Source organism: Plodia interpunctella, chromosome 15, assembly GCF_027563975.2.
Source record: "Plodia interpunctella isolate USDA-ARS_2022_Savannah chromosome 15, ilPloInte3.2, whole genome shotgun sequence".
In the NCBI taxonomy this organism is placed as follows: Eukaryota; Metazoa; Arthropoda; class Insecta; order Lepidoptera; family Pyralidae; genus Plodia; species Plodia interpunctella.
Window position 1 is genome coordinate 9,235,197 of NC_071308.1, and position 19,731 is coordinate 9,254,927.

A 19,731-nucleotide genomic window follows, 5' to 3' on the forward strand; every position below is an offset into this window, starting at 1 on the left:
AATTATTTAATACAAATATTGATTAGAACGTAGCTAATTTATCAACTTTGGCCTGACGACCTGTCTCATTTAGGTTAGACTGATTTCTCAATATTTCTCAATTATTTTTCCATTGAAAGGACATTCTTTCATTCTGCGAGCTATTGCAGCATTAACTCAGGAAGCGATTAAGTCGGCTTTGGTCATCCAACTAGAACTGGTTTTTACTAGAGTTATTACATTGTCTGTCAGCGCATATAGGGCAAAACCCTTACAAAATCAAATCGTTTATTCATATCATTTCGTCATATTCTAAATGAAATGGAAACTACTAGCATTTCGGAACGACCACTGCTAAGAAGAAATTCCGAAAGAAACTCATTCAAACAGTGTTGGCATAATAGGGATTATGCCAGAAGGGCTTACCATTTTTTAAATATAAATTTTGTAAAGTAAATCTTCATATGGTCGTCTCTGAAATATCTATTTTCAATTTAGTTGATCGTTTCTGCTCCTGTCGTTCAAAATTTAAAATTCTTTTCTTATTTTTCTTTATTTATTTTTCTGAAAAATATATTTTAACAGAAGTACACAGCAAAGAAAAAAAAATGTTTTGAAGAATGTTCCGCAGCAAGAATCGGCAATACAAATATTATGCCACAGATAAAAGTATAATGATTTATACACATGCCTTTTCTTCAAAGTCGTCTCTCTCTCTCTAAGTGTTTTCCCGGCTGCATTGTAGCCCAGAGTTTCTTAACTTTTCTTCCATAATATCAAACAAAGTGGGTAACATTTTTTTGCTTTAAAAATAGTTTAAAATGCACCAGGAAAACAGGTCAAGATTTGGACCTCCCTGTTCTTGATTTCTTCCTTACAAGAAGCTCATTTAAAGGGTTAAACTTTTGACTGCCATTGTTCCCGACACGGAAGAGTGCATTTTACAGGGAGCAGTTGATTCGATCATTAATCGATTTATAATCGATTCTATTGTTCCGATTTCATGCGTATCGATTTTTGTATTGACATTTTAAAACTTAATTGCAGTTGCATGGAAGACTGAAGATAATTTTGTCATACAGATTTTTTTTATTATAAAGATTGCAATACAAGTACAGAATAAATAATTACTTAAGTAATAAAAAAATGTTTTGCCAATGACGGCTGTAAAATATACTTTTATCATATCTTCCAAAACCTATGATCCAATGAAATAAATGATTAATTGCTCTCGAAATTGGGTCGTCAGGGAAATTTTATTTAGCGGGATAGCGGGTCGTAACATGCCGAGCAGTAGAATCCGGAATCGAAAAAAAAGTTTTTAATTATTTTGCGATTTTATTTTTATAATCGTGAACAAACAGATTAACATAACGACGCAACGGGGGTCATTGTAAAATACTTAATGTGAACCACTTCACACACATTAGGTATATATCAAACAAATCTAAGGAATTTAATCACACCCGCCAATTAATTATTGAATGAATTAAATGGGATCTTTATCATTATCAGTATGGATTAATCTAATAAAACAGTTTGTATCTATTGTTTTCAAGTTTCAATTATTTTTATAATCTACAATTTTGCAATATTGCATTCCTTTGTGATTAGAATTGGCAATCTACCTATTTTCACATCGATTTGTTATTTGACTGGCGGCCCGACTCGGCTTCGTTTGGGTAAAAATATAATAAATTATACATATAATGAAATTGAAACTCAATACCGTGTCATTAAAAAGTTATTTTAATTTAATAATAAAACGCGAAAATATTCAAGAAAACCGCACATTTCATTTAATAGTTTTCCTCACAATAGTGCGATAAAATTATCGTAAAATCTTTATTTCATTACACGAGTGACTCAGTGTTAAGAAAATGGTTTGTGTTACGTTTTAATGACTTTAAACCATAGACATTGGGACATTATTTTTAATTATCTCTGGAGCGAAGTTGTGGTTATACAGAAAATGAAAGATCAACATTAAAAAAGTAACATTACAAAGTTTTATGGCTTTCAGTACTTTTTTATTGTTGCAGTTACTTTTTATTTCAAAAACAGATATTATTTGAATTGATCCCGGCAGGTAGTAATGTCACGATTGTAAGAACGATAATTTTAAAATATTCCATGTTTACCAAGTTATTTTTAAATTTAACACAGATAAAAAAAACTATGGAATTATACTATCTAATAAATAAAGTAATCAAATATCCATTTAATTAAATGGCTTATTAATTTGAATTTAAATGAGACATTGCGTCGTGAATCTTAAAAGCGGCTACGTAAAACGTACGTAAATGTAATTATTAATTAAAAACTCACCATATTAATTGCCGTCAGCAAAATTAAATTTATCCAAGGACTTGAATAAATCATACATAAAATTTGAGGTCACCACAACCATTCATTCGAAAATGTTTATATTCGGAACGATTTTGTGCAACACTCCAACATATTAATTAACACTTTAAAATATGTAACGAATAATCGTTATAACTGTTTAGAACTGGCCATCACTAAAAAGTCGATTTCGAATATTTTAATTTGAGCATTTGTATTCCATTTTCCAATTTGTGGCGCGCGCGTTTTTTGACAGGCCGCCGCGAATGGCCGTAGAGAATACGTGTCTATTTTTTAAGACTAGCGTAGTGCACGGCAGTTGGAAGTATACTGATGCGAAGGAGTTATATTCGATTGGATATAGAGGTTTGATGTGTCGACTCTTTGGTATTCCGTGGATTGTCATCATCATGTCTAGATAAAACTAATTCTGCCACAGTCAATCGGCTAGTTCATAAATTATGCAAAAGGATTTTTGCGGAATCGGAGCGGTGAGAACTTGTTTCAGCGCTAAGTACTTAGTCACTATTTCTACGTTTTATAGTACTTAGTTTTAAACTTGTTCTATTTGAAGCATGCATAGGTAAGACCATAGATAAAAGAAATATATATATATATATATATATATGGTAAGATATATCCTGGCATCGGAAGGTACCCGGGGCACGATTCTCACGCAATGTTCATTTTACCAATTTTTGACAAATTTATAAATGTTTCAAATATATATATATATACATATATATATATATATATATATTTCTTTTATCTGTGGTCTTACCTATGCATGCTTCAAATATAACAAGTTTAAAACTAAGTACTATATATATATATATATATATATATATATATATATATATATATATATATATATATTATAAATGTTTCAAATAGGGTTCTATTTTTGGAAAGTAAGCCTCAACAAAATTATATTTCAGTATTGTGCTGAATAATGACTAATGTACGGTACATTAAGGTGTATATTTTCGGATATGGAGCTATCTTACTTATTAGGATAAAAAGGTATGGATGCCTCAAAAAGGTACCAATGGACCTCCATTGCTAAAAATGCGTACCAACATAATAAGATGTATTTTAAAATAGGTTCCGTCCTTTAATTTTCAATTGTGAATTCACAATATTGTGTAAACCGATTGGTATTTAAAACATGTAATTAATTACTCACTTCTATTTTACGTATTTGACGAGTCAACAGGTAGTCGTTTATTAGTAGTTAAACTAATTGTTTTGTTAATTGCCTGTTTTTCGGAAGTAGGTCGTTTTTTTTTTGAACTGTTGATTTTTGTCGATGAGACCAACCGTTGCGCTTAATTCTTAAACTTATGTTTTTTAAATATTGTTTCACCTTACGTACGTATGTGTTATTACATAGGTATTATATCGCATAAACTCACACATCTCGAAACATAAATTTACGCACATTCGACACACTGAAAATTATACATATTATTATATGATCTGCAACAATAATCTAGTATATTTATCTGCCCATGTTTTAATGTATAATTAGTTATATAAACTTACATTATGTATCTGTGAAAAAGCGAAGTCTCCTAAAACAGGTATTGTATAAGTACTTTACATGTCTCATATTCGGTAAGTAGCTCCTTATTACACCCAAATGGGGCTTGTAAGTGACCAATTAGCGCTCTAGGGTAACAATGTAGCTAGAAAGCCCTTGGGCGGTAAGTAATTAAAAAAAAAACCACTTCACTCTTTCAAAAAGTTCGCGTACATCTAACCATCATACTGGCAATAGACATCATGCATTTGTACATACGTTAAATCTTTATACCTGCCATGTCTTTGAGCAAATAAAAATTATGATTACGATTTTCAAGTTAAGATATTTTCTATATACTCGTATAAAGAATTTTTTCTTCATTTCGAGCCCATGCGCAAAAAAATGTCCGTACAATAACAAATATTAATAATACGTGGTATAATACAGTGCACGGTCGTGCATGAGCCAAGTCACACACAGCGTGGGCCTCACGCCGCACGGCAGTGTGTAAGCCAAGTCTTACCGCGAGCAGAGTGGGCAGGGCGCTTGCCATGCGCATAGTCGCAGCGCGGCGGTGTTGCGGGCGCCGCTATCTGACGGAGGCGGCGGACGGACGGGCGCGCGCGGGCCGCATCCCCCCGCCCTCCGGACCTCTACCACCTTTGCCGACTCATCGTACACCTAGGAACATAAATATGTATTGTTTTAATATATAAAAAAAAGTACAACAGATTTTATAACGGTGTAATTGTTATTGACTGAGTGAGCGGAACTCGCTTTGCTCGCTCACATACATACATACATACATACAACATACATACATACAAAAAATACATTTTTTACTTTCGAACCGTTGGTCCGATTTTGATGAAAATTAAAAGGTATGTAGGATATGCCAATAGAATTTTCGTGGGGCATCAAAATCGGTTTTCAAAATATTCACAATTTTGTAAAAAAAATATTGTGTGCAATAAACTAGTTTTAGTAGAAGTCTATATAGTAGGTTTGCCTACGTACACATGTATCTTTTAGTGGGGAACAAATTCGTAGAACTTTTTACATTAATATTTCTCTGTAAGTCGCCACGAACTATGCAAAAAATTTCATTTGTGGAAGTTACTTTGAGTCATGCTATATAATATAATCAAATGATAAAGATTAAATTAATTATCTGACAGTTTTCAAGGCGGGGTTAATACTTAGTTATTTATTTCATTTCCTGCCTCAATATGCAATTTTTTTTACGAAAACAAAAAAAAAATAAACTAAAATTTACAATAACGTGTCTCCTTGTTTGTTCTCATGCGTGATATTCTGCCTTGCTCAAACTAAACAAAAGTTAAGGCTCCAGTGGGAGGAAGAAAATGAAAGGGCGCATGCGTTAACGAAGACCAATAGAAAATAAGACACATTAAAAACAACAAACATAGGCCGATTATGTAATTCAATATTCTTTATTATGTATTTCAATATTCTTTACTCCGCCATAGATAAAACTATAGAATTTCACGACTGAAGCAATTGCAATTTACCTGAGCGAATTTATCTCTTTCTCTCTCTGTCTCTCATTAGCCATTGAGCGTCGGAGCCCCGGGGCCGTTTTCTTACCTTTTTTCACGTCTCATTTTCCTTATCATATTTTATTTGCTTCCGGTCGATATCTCAATACCTGGTGGTATTGACATAAAAATGAACTCTCTCTCTCACTATACTGAAAGCATTGAAGCACCATAAAACCACAATCTCATTGTGAGAATAACAAATTTGTTTGTAGTAAAACAATCTGTTTGATGTGTAGAGTATTTGACCCGGCGCGGAACGCAGACAAGTGGGTCAATCCATTAGTTTCGCTTTGAACTGTATTTAGAATACTCTTTATGGCGGAAGGTGGTTAAACACACTTTGATTTTTAGCTCCTTTGTTTTTGAAAAGTAACTTTAATTACAGAAGATGTGGCGTGTGGTCCCCGCCTTAGAATAGGACCACTCCATGTCCTCCCGTGGATGTCTTGTGAGACGACTGAGAAACACATAGCTTTGACAGGAAAAAATAACATTCCCTAAGCATTCCCCCGCCTGACGTCTACCCTAGACGTCAGGCGGGATGTTGCCAGTTTTGGCCGCCAATTCAGACAAATATTCTATTTTTTCCTTGGGCATTTATCAATAAAGTTTTATGTAAAAAGATGTGTTTATGATTTCATAATGAGACCAGTGTCTTTGTAAAGTACTTATGTAATTATTCTTACTTTATTCGGGTACTTACTCAAATATTCTCTTTAATTTCTGTTTATTTTTTTGTGTTTTGTAGTATGCAATAAAAGTTATTTCAAAGAAACATATACCTACCAATAGATGTAAATCACGAAGAAATATGTATGTAAAATATGAAAACAGTCGTATAAAATTCTTGTCAAATTAAATAGTTTTGACACCGCAAGTGACATGCCATAAGTACGTAAATAAAATGAGTATTCTAATAAATCAACCCATACCACCTATATAAATAAGTACAATTATTTTCCTCATAACATGGAGAATAACAACGACATTTGCCCGGCGACCAAACTTGGAAATCTAGGTCATTTTTGGAATAATTCAATAGCAGCAACGACACTCTTACTAGACTATATATAATTCCCGCGTGTTTCTGGCATTCGTGGCTGTGACGCCGCGAACCAGGACCGCATGTTTGATGGCAACCCATTTAGAGAATGCTGTTGTTGTTTATCTGCTATCAATGCTTTTATTCGCCTCGTACTGCTTACGCCGTATGATTCTATTCTAAGGTTCCGCATGCACCATCTGGGCCACTAAAGTTGTTCCTCTGAAACCCAAGGTAGACGTCATGCATCGTGACGTCATCAGTCAAAGTCCGCAGAGATTATCGGTCGTCGTTTAAGGTACGTGAGCAATTTTATCAAAAATGATAAGTAGGCGCCATGAAAAAACCAAAATTTATTTGCATTTATGATAAGACTAAGGGTACTTTTGTCATGGTAAAGCTTAGTTGTAAACTTGTATTTTATTATTAATAAATGCTTCAATATACTTAAAAGAATTGGAAAAAATACCCAAATGATAGTAAGTAATGTCTATGTATGTCTTTCAGCTCTCTAACTCTCTCTACACCAAAAATCACCTCAATCCAATGTTCCGTTTTGATGTGAAGGACGCAAACAAAGAAATACACTCTCTCATAAATATTATTAGTATACAATTAATTTATATTTATATTTAAAAATGGTAAGCCCTTCTGGCATAATAGGGACCAACACTGTTTGAATGAGTTTCTTTCGGCATTTCTTCTCAGCAGTGGTCGTTCCGAAATGCTAGTAGTTTGTAGCTTTGGTAAACATCATTTAATTTAGAATATGACGTGAAAAAGTGCCTGTGAAGGCCTATTTTCTGAATAAATGATTTGATTTTGATTTTGATAAGAATCTTATCCGTATTCTTTCTCAATAACACTCATGGATTTTATGGAAACCACCAACTTGAAACCTATGTATGAACAGATAAGTAAATAAATAAATATATTATGGACAAATCACACAGATTGAGTTAGCCCCAAGGTAAGTTCGAGACTTGTGTTATGGGATACTAACTCAACGATACTATATTTTACAACAAATACATATATAGATAAATATCCAAGATCCGGGCCAATCAGAAAAAGATCATTTTCCATCATGACCCGACCGGGGATCGAACCCGGGACCTCTCGGTTCAGAGGCAAGCACTTCACCACTGCGCCACCGAGGTCGTCAAATAAAACAATGATGAAACTGATAAAATAAAATATATTCGCGCCCCGCACCTGTTTGTTCGAGCGCGGACCCTGAATTATCTATTTGCGAATGTAATATATCTCCACTTTTGAATTGATTCAAACACAAATAAATGTATTAGATAAACATCCAAGACCCGGGCCAATCAGAAAATGATCATTTTCCATCGTGACCGACATGATCTGATGAATTATATTATGGTTTATCGTACTGAGTTATGTATGGGTACTGAGTATCATCATTGCTATTTGAACGCCCCTACTGTTGGGGCACCTCGCTTAAGGATGGATACGGAGCATGGACTATGTCAGACCACGCAGGCCCATTGTGGATTGGCTAGCAAACGCCTTAACGTATCTTCCGAAGCACTGAGGGATACATTTTTATTCGCCCATCCATTAACTGACTATTGTGAGAGGTCAAGCGCGATAACCACAACTAGTAATAAGCCAGGTATATAAAAACAAATAAGTTATTTCATCAAATAGACATATGCCCTAACAATCCGCCTTCGATTGAGATCATTGGCGCCATTTAACACCTACAGCTCACGTCAATTCGTTCTTATCAGTCCTATCATGCCATTATCTCAGCGCCGCTTATCAATCAACATACTTGCAATATTAATCATTGACATACGAATCGAATATTGAATAGTGTTGTATTGTATTATATATTATATTAGTATATTATTATTTACTAGCTTTTGCATTTTTTCTTTTGATTAAATTTTTAATTAAATGCTAATCTGTTTTACAACGTGCCAATTGATTTGTCCAAATTGACGTATTTCACAACGACAGGTTTGAACATGTCGCAGGCATTCAGTAGAACTGTTAACGGCGGTTAATTAATTAGCGAGTTTGTACTTCGACATGGACGGACTTAGGAAAGCGTGTTTTAAAAACATTTTTCGACAGAATAATGCTGTGGAATCAATAGTATGTCAGAGTTTGAGAGCAGCCTCACTGCTCCGTCATGCTGCGTTGCGTCGACGCTCCGTGTTTTTACATTTTACATAGGCTTGACATTAATATAAGTTGACGCGTGTAGTTGCGTTACTGCGTTGAGCCGTTGACAAAGCGCAGCGCGATGGAGCGCAATGGTTTAGTGCACTTACAACTACAGGCCTCGCTATAGTTGTAAGTACACTGAAAAAACATTAAATTTAAATTCCAACGCAGTGCAGATCATCAAATTCAATTTCAAATTTACACATAGAAATGTAAACAGAGTGTCAGTGTTCAATCAACTGATTAAGCACCTAAGTCCAGCCCTGTCTATCGAATCATCAATCAATTTGTACATGATGTAATTCATCGACAATGGTGCAACATTCACACTGAATGAAAACTGTAGGATATAAGACATAATTAATTTGAATATTTAACAGTTGACAAATTACAGTAATTTGTAAATCCTTTTGAAACGGATACGTTTGATGAGATCACTAAAACTTGAAATTTGGCAATAAGATTTGGTGGCATGAGTCAATTTTGACAAGTATGCATTTTATATAAAAGATGGCGGCGCGCATGTTAAAGTTAACGTCAAAGTTTACTTGGCTTGAAAACGCTAGTCAAACTTTACGCTCAGTCAAATGTATAACGTGAGTCAAAGTTTGCTAAAACATTTTTTTAATATAGAAAAAACACATTCTTTTAATATATAAAAAATCAAATAAGTGGCCGTATTGGCCATAACATTGTCAATCGTCATTGTCAATACTAGTAGTTTGTAGCTTTGGTAAATATAATTTAATTTAGAATATGACGTGAAAAAGTGCCTGTGAAGGCCTAATTTCTGAATAAATTATTCGATTTCGATTTTCAAAAGCGACGTGACTTGACCGACCATATATTTAATTAGTACATCGTTGTACGGAATACCTACTAATTCCATAGACTTGACGGTTAGTTTACATTCGACAACTTAGACATGGTGCCTAGTATTGATAGAGAAAACGTTATATATCCCTATGGATATATGGATATATTTATCTATATAAAAGATCAATGTTATATTTAGACAAAACAATATTGGGAGATTTTAAAAACAGGGGAAAAAAACTTTTTTCCAAAATTACAAAGAAATATTGGTATTCATAAAAAAATCGCGCAGTTATAAATCAAAAATATTTTCTTATTCTCGCTCACGTTGTTTACTCGATCTTGGTCTATCTAAAAGGGAAGTCGGTGGCTATTTCCTATAGACAAAAATAAATCTTGTTTTTTAAATTTTGCTTCTTCATTTAAATATTAAGATAAATCGACTCATTAACATAGCGTTAGTGTTTAATTTACTTTAATTTTTGTAAAAACTTCATTACATTTTGGATAAATTGATTGCAGACAACTATTAACTGTGATATAAATGATTATATGTAAAATATGATTATGATATATAAGGCCAAAACTCTAATTAAAGTAGCGTTCACTAAGCACACATTACATCAAAATGGTAATAAACATGAGATGTTTGTATAATATTGCGAAGTAGGAGTGTCTGACAGTGTCCTGATTTACGATTGGTCAGAGTTTAATGAATTATTTAATGGACGTCGTAAAATTAGCGCCGCGAAGGCTGACGTCTTACTGCTCGAGGAACGAAATACTCGTATTTGTGGCTCTCACACGCTATCGCTGAACAGATAGATTCTGTTAATGTGTATTGCGTAGTTTGTATTTTTGCTTTTTATTGCTAGGTACATGAAAAAAAAACAACAATATACGTCGAAATTATGGTCTGGAATAATTAAGGTCACAACTGAAAATGAGTATATTGCCCCCCCGGGTAATAGTACCGCTGAGTTGTGTCCTTTTTGTATTGCTGCAACACACTCTTTCTGTATTGTGTGTTATTAATATGAAGAACTTGTATGTGTTGTATATTTTGTTTTGTGAATACAAATAAAGATTTTATCTATCTTATCTCTCTATCTGTCGAATCCTCTAAGTTCGGCGATCTTTTTGCCTACAGTCATGCGAGGTTACAGTGCAGTTTTATTTAGTACAGTGAGTAATTGACATTTCTATTACCTACTCATTTCCGATTAAGTTTATTTAAAAAAAAAAACAAACATTTTGTATCGGCAACAATTGTGTTGCTATGCCACTGAATTCGACAACAATTGCGTTGTCAAATGATGAATAGAAAAATTACCACTTACGTGGTTAGCCCGATTTGGTCTCATACTAAATAACCTAGTTTACTGTATGCGTATTGTAATGTGCATTGTATGTTCTGCATACGTAGTGTTAAAATGGTTTTTCTTGTAATTAAAATGCTTTGGATTGTCTATGGAGTAATGAAATCCTTCTTTTCCACCTCTTATATTCCTGCCTTTTCTATTATCTGCCTATTTGTTCTGCCATTTAGCATTTTTCATTACTATTTCTTTTTTTCTAAGAAATTTTTATTTTTGTTAAACTAAAAATTTCTTAGCTTAAACTAAACTATTTTTTTTTTGTTTGGCTCTATCGTGACTTTCGCTGCACGCTGTCAGTTAGACCGTAGCTTTACTAATACATCATCGGATAATCTCAAGTTCGTTATAAAAAACATACGTATATCTTGTTATAGGAATACAAGAATTGAGCAGAAGTGTCGTTTGCTTATCAGCTTTTAGCTTTGAGAAATAAATCTTTTTTTTTCGTTAGCGTTGAAAGATCTCAATGTGCGAGTTATTTTTGTTCCATGCCAATTAAAAATTGCTAAATATATATTTTTATCATGCGTAGAATATTGACGCCACTAAATTATACCATATACATATATATTACGTTGATAAATTCACGTTAACAATTTGTCTCTAGGCCCTCATTTTGTAAATAAATCTTTTTTTGTGAATAGTTGTCAGTTTATTATTTACTAGTTTTTTCCGCGGCTACGCTTGCGTGAAGTGACGACCTCGGTGGCGCAGTGGTATAGTGCTTACCTCTGAACCGCCTATCGGTTCAGATATATTGACCCCTCCCGGGTTTGGTCCCCGGTCGGGTCGTGATGGAAAATGATCTTTTTCTGATTGGCCCGGATCTTGGATGTTTATGTATATGTATATGTTATAAAATATAGTATCGTTGTGTTAGTATATAACACAAGTTTAGAACTTACTTTGGGGCTAGTTCGATCTGTGTGATTTGTCCTTATATATTTATTTATTTGTAATTTTCATTTAACTTTTCATCTCCTTTTATGGTCATTTGGGGATTTTCGAAAAAAAAGTATTTTGTTAATATAATTTCTCGCAGGAACGTAGCCCCAGGTCTATGTAAAACAGTGCACTTACTTTTTCACTCAATACAACTCTCGCTTTTCATTAGTTAATTTTAATTACACTTAATTTAATTACTTTTTATTATATTGAAGATATCGTATGTGGTTTTATTTGATTATTTTCTGTATCATTCATACTCTCATTTTAAGAGTTTAACTTAAGAAATGTTTACGAGTATTTAGGTACGAAGTATATTGTAAGCCATCAGGACACAGACCACACCCCTATCTTGTAGTCAGATAGCGTCCTACATGTTACGGATATCTTGTCAGAGACGTGGAAAGCGAAGGAGATTATTATTAGAGAATTATTTGATGAGTACAAAAAATATTAAAGTATTTTTTGTACTCATATCTTTAAAGTTACTTACGAATTCAAATTCAAAATTCTTTATTCAATTTAGGATGATATACGTCACTTATTGACGTCAAAAAAATTACTTAAACTAAGTCTACTGCCGGCTTCCAAAGCGCAAGTGAAGAAGAAGCGGCGCAACAAACTTCACCGCAGCCTTTTCTCCAAGGACGTCAATTAACAAATATAGGTCTTATACATATATTAAAAATTAGGAGGACGAATTTACATTATTATTAAAAATGACAAAATTTGAATAAATAAATAAAATAAAAGTTGTATTTCCAATAATTACGTATTTAATTTTATTTATTCATCAAATAATTATCTACGTATAATCTTTGACATATCATATAAATGAGGATCATACATATTTATTGATAGGATTTGGATGAAATTAGTTAAACGGAAAGAATAAAACCTGCGGGCAAGTAACACAATGGCTAAAATATAAAAAGCTTTGATTAATTGAAAGCTTTGAGAATTGAGTGTCCTTCGAATTAATTCGAGATTAGATCGAAGGATAAAAATCGAACAAAAATAAATTAATCGATTAACTTCACACTATGCGCCGGCGCATTATACGAGCCACTGGTCTGTGAAATAGCAACACGTACGCGATTTAGCGCATGTTTAATGGTCAGCCAATGAGCATTTTAGATATTTTTCTGCTGAATTGACATCGAAAATGGCTTCACAAAGTGACACTAACTAGAATTACGATGAGTTTGATTTGATAATGCAAAGACACGCGCAATTATACAAGTATAAAAAATCAGTCTAGTTTTGCCTGGTAAACTATCTGTCTCTCTTTTCTTCGTGTATTTCCGGTTGCATTTAGGGCTGTGACGCTGCGAAGCCTGGGCTGTGTAAAACATAAACTTTATTTTAAAGATCCGGCATAAAATCGATCCGGCTAAGGCCAAATCGCAGGCAAAAGCTAGTTTTGAGTAAATTTTATTCAAATCCGACAATAGTAATGTATTAGCCAATCAAAACAATTACATTTAAATTGAGTCGATTAATTAAAATTAATTAATTCATGACATTATGCCCTGTTATATTAGAATAGTGGGATCATTAACAAACAACTATGGAGTCATTTAATTGTATACTTTAACATAATGGTATGAGGTTTAAAATGCATTGATTAGTAAATTATGGCTTATAAATTACATATTTACATAATGCATCAAAAGGGATAGATTTGTAAGGATAAAACAATCTTAAATTTGTCTAGAATAGAGTTTCTAATCAATTTTACAGTTATTTTCTATGTGTTCCGATATTAGTGATTTTATAGTCAGAATCGAGTTTCTTTTATGATGCATTCATGTAAAGATAAATAAATAAATAAATAAATAATATTTAATGCATTTCGTGGCTTTATAATAAAATCATACACTACTTTTTCATACAGAATACATACTAATATATTAGACACGCGGCAGTGCGTCGAGCCAAGTTCAATAAATAGTATGCTATAACGTCAGACCACAAAGATAGTCTTTCTTGAATTACTGCTAAATATTGACGTCAAACGGGATAAGTAAAAGCCTAATAAATTATCACGTAACGTTTAAAAACATATTGTTCACTTAATTGTCTATTTAATATATCATAAATCATCCTTGTGACACATACACGTGTCGGTCCCACGCAAAACTAATCGTAAAACCAAATGTGTTTTATCCTACGCTTTATTAAGGACCACACAAGTTACTGCGACGTAAAATAAATATTCTATTAAAACGACACTTGTACCACGTACACGGACCTTTATAGCGCTTGTCTAATAAATGGAATAATAAAATGGTCCTATTCAGATGATGGTTAAGCATAAAATAAAGTAACATTTAGTGTTTGTTTATGCTGAAAATAATTTGGAACTAAATACTCTCATACTGGCTGTGAGACACTGATGCTATTTGTACAATAATAAAGATTTATAACAGTAACACAATTTTATCTCCAATGAATTATTAAAAAAAATTAGACCTAACAAGTTTTTGAGGAGATATATGATGGTTTTGAAATCATTTCACAGCCACAAAATTAATAACAAAAATACACAAACGCTTTCTGTTAATTTTCTCGTAATGTCTTTTGCATAAATCAATCGAAATATAATGTTAGGTCATAGTTTGAAATCTAAATCAGTTTACGAATTTACGTCCACCTTGTCACGTAGTTAAAGTTTAAATAATAGTATAATTACAGGCTTACAAAGTTGTTAGTCTTGGCGACACCTAGAGCAATAAATGTCTAATTAATCGAACTGGCTCCTTATAGGCTTAGCATAAACATTGGAACTTTGCGTTATTTATCATTGAAACAATTTTATTGCCGACCTTCGCTTAGCAAGAGAAAGAATATAAGTTGGATGTTATGAAATTGAACCATTACTTGAACGAAGACGTATTTTTCCGTTAAAATCTTTACAAACGTATATTTGCCATTTGATTGTGACTGTTATGATAAATACCAATAATTTATTTATGATAGTTATAAACCAGTAAACTAATGATCGCTTTATATGGTCGATCCCATAAATATTCAGTCATAACTCATGCGTATGCATGCATGCGTGCGCAATAGCCATGCATGCATGCAATAACAGGCGCCATGCAACGAACGACGTAACTAGTTTGAACTTGGACCAATTTTTATAAATACCGTTTTGTAAACTTAGGATAAGTTGCATAAGTAAATTTGACGTTACCTATGAAAAACGTATAGTAGGTACGCCATTTTATTTCAACAATTGCCGCGCAGTTTAGTTATCTTAAAAGTTGACTGAGTTAATCACAATATGCAATCTATTCCTAATGTTACGTTTCTATGGCTGTCATGTAATCAAAAATGTAGATATTTTCAATCGTACTATTTCTATTTATCAGCAAATTGGTGATTTTTTCTTTGAGTGACCAGCTCCGTGTAGCTATTCAATTTAACCATTACATATTTGGTAAATAGTTCTAAATTTCCAAACATAATTAAAAAAGGCTTTTCATAATTATTATATTCATATTACAGTAGTTTAAGTGGTCATCTCGGGGCACTATTAACGGGTAATTAAATTATCTACTAACAAGATAAGGACATGTTCCAGTTGAATTGAAACAGTGGGTTGGTTCGTTATCTATTCGGGCAGTGATGTGATTGACGCTGACACAACAGGCGCCGACTCAGAATTCACTTTGATAACTGAAATAACTTAACTTATTCTACTGTTCATACTTTGTATGAATGGTTTTTAAAGCTTTTACGTAAAAGATCTACTTCGGCACGGAGTTTGACGTATATTTTTTTAAATAAAAATCATCTACTAAATAGTTAGTTTTTTCCATGGTGTCGAATTTAGTGCTAATGAAATAAAAAAAAAATCAAAATCATAATCAAATCATTTATTCAGAAATTAGGCCCTCACAGGCACTTTTTCACGTCATATTCTAAATTAAATGATATTTACCAAAGCTACAAACTACTAGCATTTCGGAACGACCACTGCTGAGAAGAAATGCCGATGATGGAACAATATTCAATGAGATGGAGAAACTAGTGCCAGAGAAACACTCGGTATATCAGAGATTACATGTATCGCAGGCCTTTCCTTGGTATTGAACAATAAATATGCTAATAATAATTAATTAGTAATGTACTTGATGTGGGAAAGGAAAAATTTTGCACATTAGTCGGACCACGTGACCAGAGCGAGTCTATTGTTTTGACTTGATATGGTTTTTTGGGACAAAAAAAATATTCAAATATTCAAAAAATTTTTCCAAAAATGAACGTTCATACTTGCAGTATGTGACTTAAATTAGCAAAATTTTGAAAGTATAAAAAAAAAATTTGCATTATGCGAAGGCTTTTTAAATATATGTCGCATGAACACTTATGCAACGTAATTACAATTCAGTGTTAAGGTGTTAAATCGGCGGTCCAAATGGCCCCCGGCCACCATTGGTGTCGAGCGAAAGCGTGCGAATTCCGAGGGTTTACAACCTTGCTAAAATGCGGGACAGTGGATAGGAAAAGTGTTTAAGTTTTGTGAGATATATAATATATAATTAATATATGATATTTTTAATTTTGTGATTGTGAGATGTTTTCCTTTCTAAAAGATGAAAACTGAAACGAAAAAATAAGAAAACTTTATCAAAATTTTACCACCAAAACAATCATCAATAATCATTCAATCGTAAAACAGTATTATCAAGTCCAGTTTATATAAATAAGATTTTCTGATTGATGTCCACCTGAATACTAAAGTTATACAAGCAAAGATTTTTTTTGGTTTGTTAACTTTTAACGCTCTATCCACACAACCAAAATGTTTCCATAATTATATTATAGTTACTATACTATGAAGGAAGACTTTTGTCCAGGACTAAACGTACTATTCTCGTGAGAAATTGTCTCGGGTGAAGCAGTGATGTATTTTTTATTTTAGTATTATGTTTTCTACACGCTTGTACTTGGAACAACATGTAGAAGCAGGGTTGTCGGTAACTGCTTTGAATATTGAAAAAATCATAAATTGTTACCAAGTAAGTCCAGTCGAGTTGTTTTTAATTTAATGAATTTTATTACGAGGAAAGCCAATTGACGAATACCGTTACTTCTTACTCCAGCAGTTCTGAAACGTTTTTGAATATGGAACGCTATTCGAAAGCTAAGACTTAGAACTTTATAGACAGTCTATCGTCTGTTTTCCGACGCATTTGTCATATTTTTTCATGAGAAACATAAAAAAAAAGCAAAAAATATATGCAATTTCATTTCTGTTACTATAACAGAAACTAAATGTTATACAGAATAATAATATTGTGTTATTTTTCCATATTTCATGAGATTAAGTATATTCTACCTATCAGATTAAATATCATTATAAATTTTAATAATTCTAATTTGACTAAACATACTACCATTTTATTGCTTAACGTTTCCTTCAAAACAATAACAAAATAATTACAACGGGCATTAAAATGCGATTTAACGTTAAAACCTGTCATAGAGACAGACATAAAAGCGAAGAAAATATTAAAATATTAATATGCGTTTTACTAATAAACCACAGATACAGAATGGTAACCTTTACCACAAGAAGGAGTACGAGTACTTTGGCCAGTGTAATTATGTGTGTTGTTAAACCGTGTGACATGACAACTAAAGATGTCTTCCTCTAACGTTGTACTAAATAGCTGAACTTGGCGGTTTCGACCTGTGGGCGAAGTATTGCATTTCATCTCTCACTATCGAGTCGATTCGCGTGACGCAGCGAACCAATCACATTGCGGTGTGGTTGTCGTTACGTTACAATGTCGCGCTGTGATTAGCTGCGTCTCACTGCGAATCGACTCGATTATGGTGAGGTTACTACGCACACTATCTCCCTGTGGTACTAAGTTAGATAGGGTGTTAGGTTTATCTGTCGCGGACTGTTTTACGCCCAGTAATGAAACGCATTAATTACGGGCATTTTGACGGAAATTTTAGTTTTTCGATTTAGATCGACAATTTTCACATAAACTGGAAATTCCACGGGGGCACTGAAAAATTGTTATTGAATCCTTTCAAATTATCGTCAATTGGCAAATTTAGAAAATTAAAATTAAACTCTTTTATAGTATCATTTTGTATGCATGAGCAAGTGAATCGAGTGATATTTGTATGTATGAAATAAAAATTATCCGGTATAAGTACTTTAAAATCAGTTTAACACATACATACAGCCGTGAACCGGCATAATAAACTGCGTCACAGGCAGAGGACAGGACTAGTAATAAAAACGTGTTTTTTCTGCCATAACATTTAAATTGGCGTCGGTATAGGTACTATAGCTCTAATAATACAGTGTTAGCAAGTCCGCAGCTAAATACCCATAATTAAATATCTTTTTTTTTCTGAGTCGGACTGACGCCTGAGCAGTCGAAGTTGCAAGTTGCCAGATACATTTAATTTTTACAAATCATCTTTTAATTTTGGTAACAAAAATATATTTTAGGTTATAACCATATATCCTTATATTTGTATAATAATATGTCTATATAATACTATAAGAAAAAGAATTAATTAGTAGTTATTTAATGATATTTAAAAAATATTTATTTTCTTTTTAATAAAAATTACTGATTTGTTTTTGTGTACAGAACACATTTAAAGAATTTGAAATTTCCCAGGAAACGTTAAAAGCAGTTTATACACTTTTATGACAGTTGTGATGTTTTACAATCCCGTAAATCGAAATGGACAGTTTGACCTCAGTGAAGGCACATATTTCAAGGAATCGTACAGCCAACTGCACACCGGCTTATCTAATGTTCTTTCGGCGTTAACACCGTCACTTACGGTAACTTACGGTAGTTTGTACGTGAATATTACAAGAACCTGCATTTTTTTCCATAAAACGAATAAGTACATAAATAAATAAATATATTAAGACAAATCACACAGATTGAGCTAGCCCCAAAGTAAGTTCGAGACTTGTGTTATGGGATACTAACTCAACGATACTATATTTTATAACAAATACATATATAGATAAACATCCAAGACCCGGGTCAATCAGAAAAAGATCATTTTCCATCATGACCCGACCGGGGATCGAACCCGGGACCTCTCGGTTCAGAGGCAAGCACTTTACCACTGCGCCACCGAGGTCGTCAAGTACATTGGTTAAATACACTTCAATAAGGAGGTTAAATCATAAGTATGTAGTGGAATAATTAGTAAATAAGATAATAGAAAGCAAATAATGCTTAGATTAATTGAACAGACGGGTAAAGTCAAGCGAATTATTTTTGATTCGTTTTCTGTTTTTTTTTTTATATATAGTTAAATGTTTATATATTGTTATATTAAAAACACGAAGAATCCCTACTGAAAAATTCACATTTTTTAAAAATAATTGCATGCATGAAGGAGAACGCAACATCTGAAAAAAAATTCTTCGGATTTCGCAGCGTCACAGTCTCGAATGCAACACGCAAAGATCAGAGTCTACTGGTACTTACCTAGATATTGTTTAGATAACCTATAAAGGTAGCAAAAATAAAGAAAAATGTTTTTAATATCCAATAGCGACGTTCTCGTATGAGCTTGTTTCTCTGTAAATGAATCCAATACAATGTAAAAACAACAATTAAGTAATATACAAAATGGAGTTAGCTAATGAAATAAAAAATTATAAAACAGAGTAATAAGAACACAATCCAAAGACTAAAGAAGTTTAAACCGATTAAAAGTATATGAAACGAGCCAACGCCAGGCTTGCAGTAATTTTTTTGCGGCGCGGCACCCAGCAAATTAGCCAATAAAAGAGATAATTGAGACATCGACTCGAATGATCTTTATCTGTATCTCGATCTGAATGTAGTGTCGGCGAGAAAAACGGCGGGAAATAAATATTTGCACAATTTTATATTCTTGATTTTGATGTTTTTCCAGTTACTTTAC

The 19,731-nt window shown here is 32.9% G+C and overlaps 1 protein-coding gene across 6 annotated transcripts in view; it reads right to left on the minus strand.

The window, feature by feature from the left end:
• LOC128675832 (uncharacterized) overlaps positions 1–19,731 on the minus strand; it is a 180,375-nt gene that overhangs the window by 17,521 nt on the left and 143,123 nt on the right. For 5 of the 6 annotated variants that reach the window (XM_053755533.1, XM_053755534.1, XM_053755530.1 and 2 more), the window contains one exon: positions 4,374–4,531. In XM_053755533.1, the coding sequence (XP_053611508.1) occupies positions 4,374–4,409 (36 nt within the window). In that variant the 5' untranslated portion in view covers positions 4,410–4,531. Of the gene's footprint in view, positions 1–2,307; positions 2,654–4,373; positions 4,532–19,731 lie in introns of those variants that run through there. The other variant, XM_053755529.1, reaches the window with a different exon arrangement.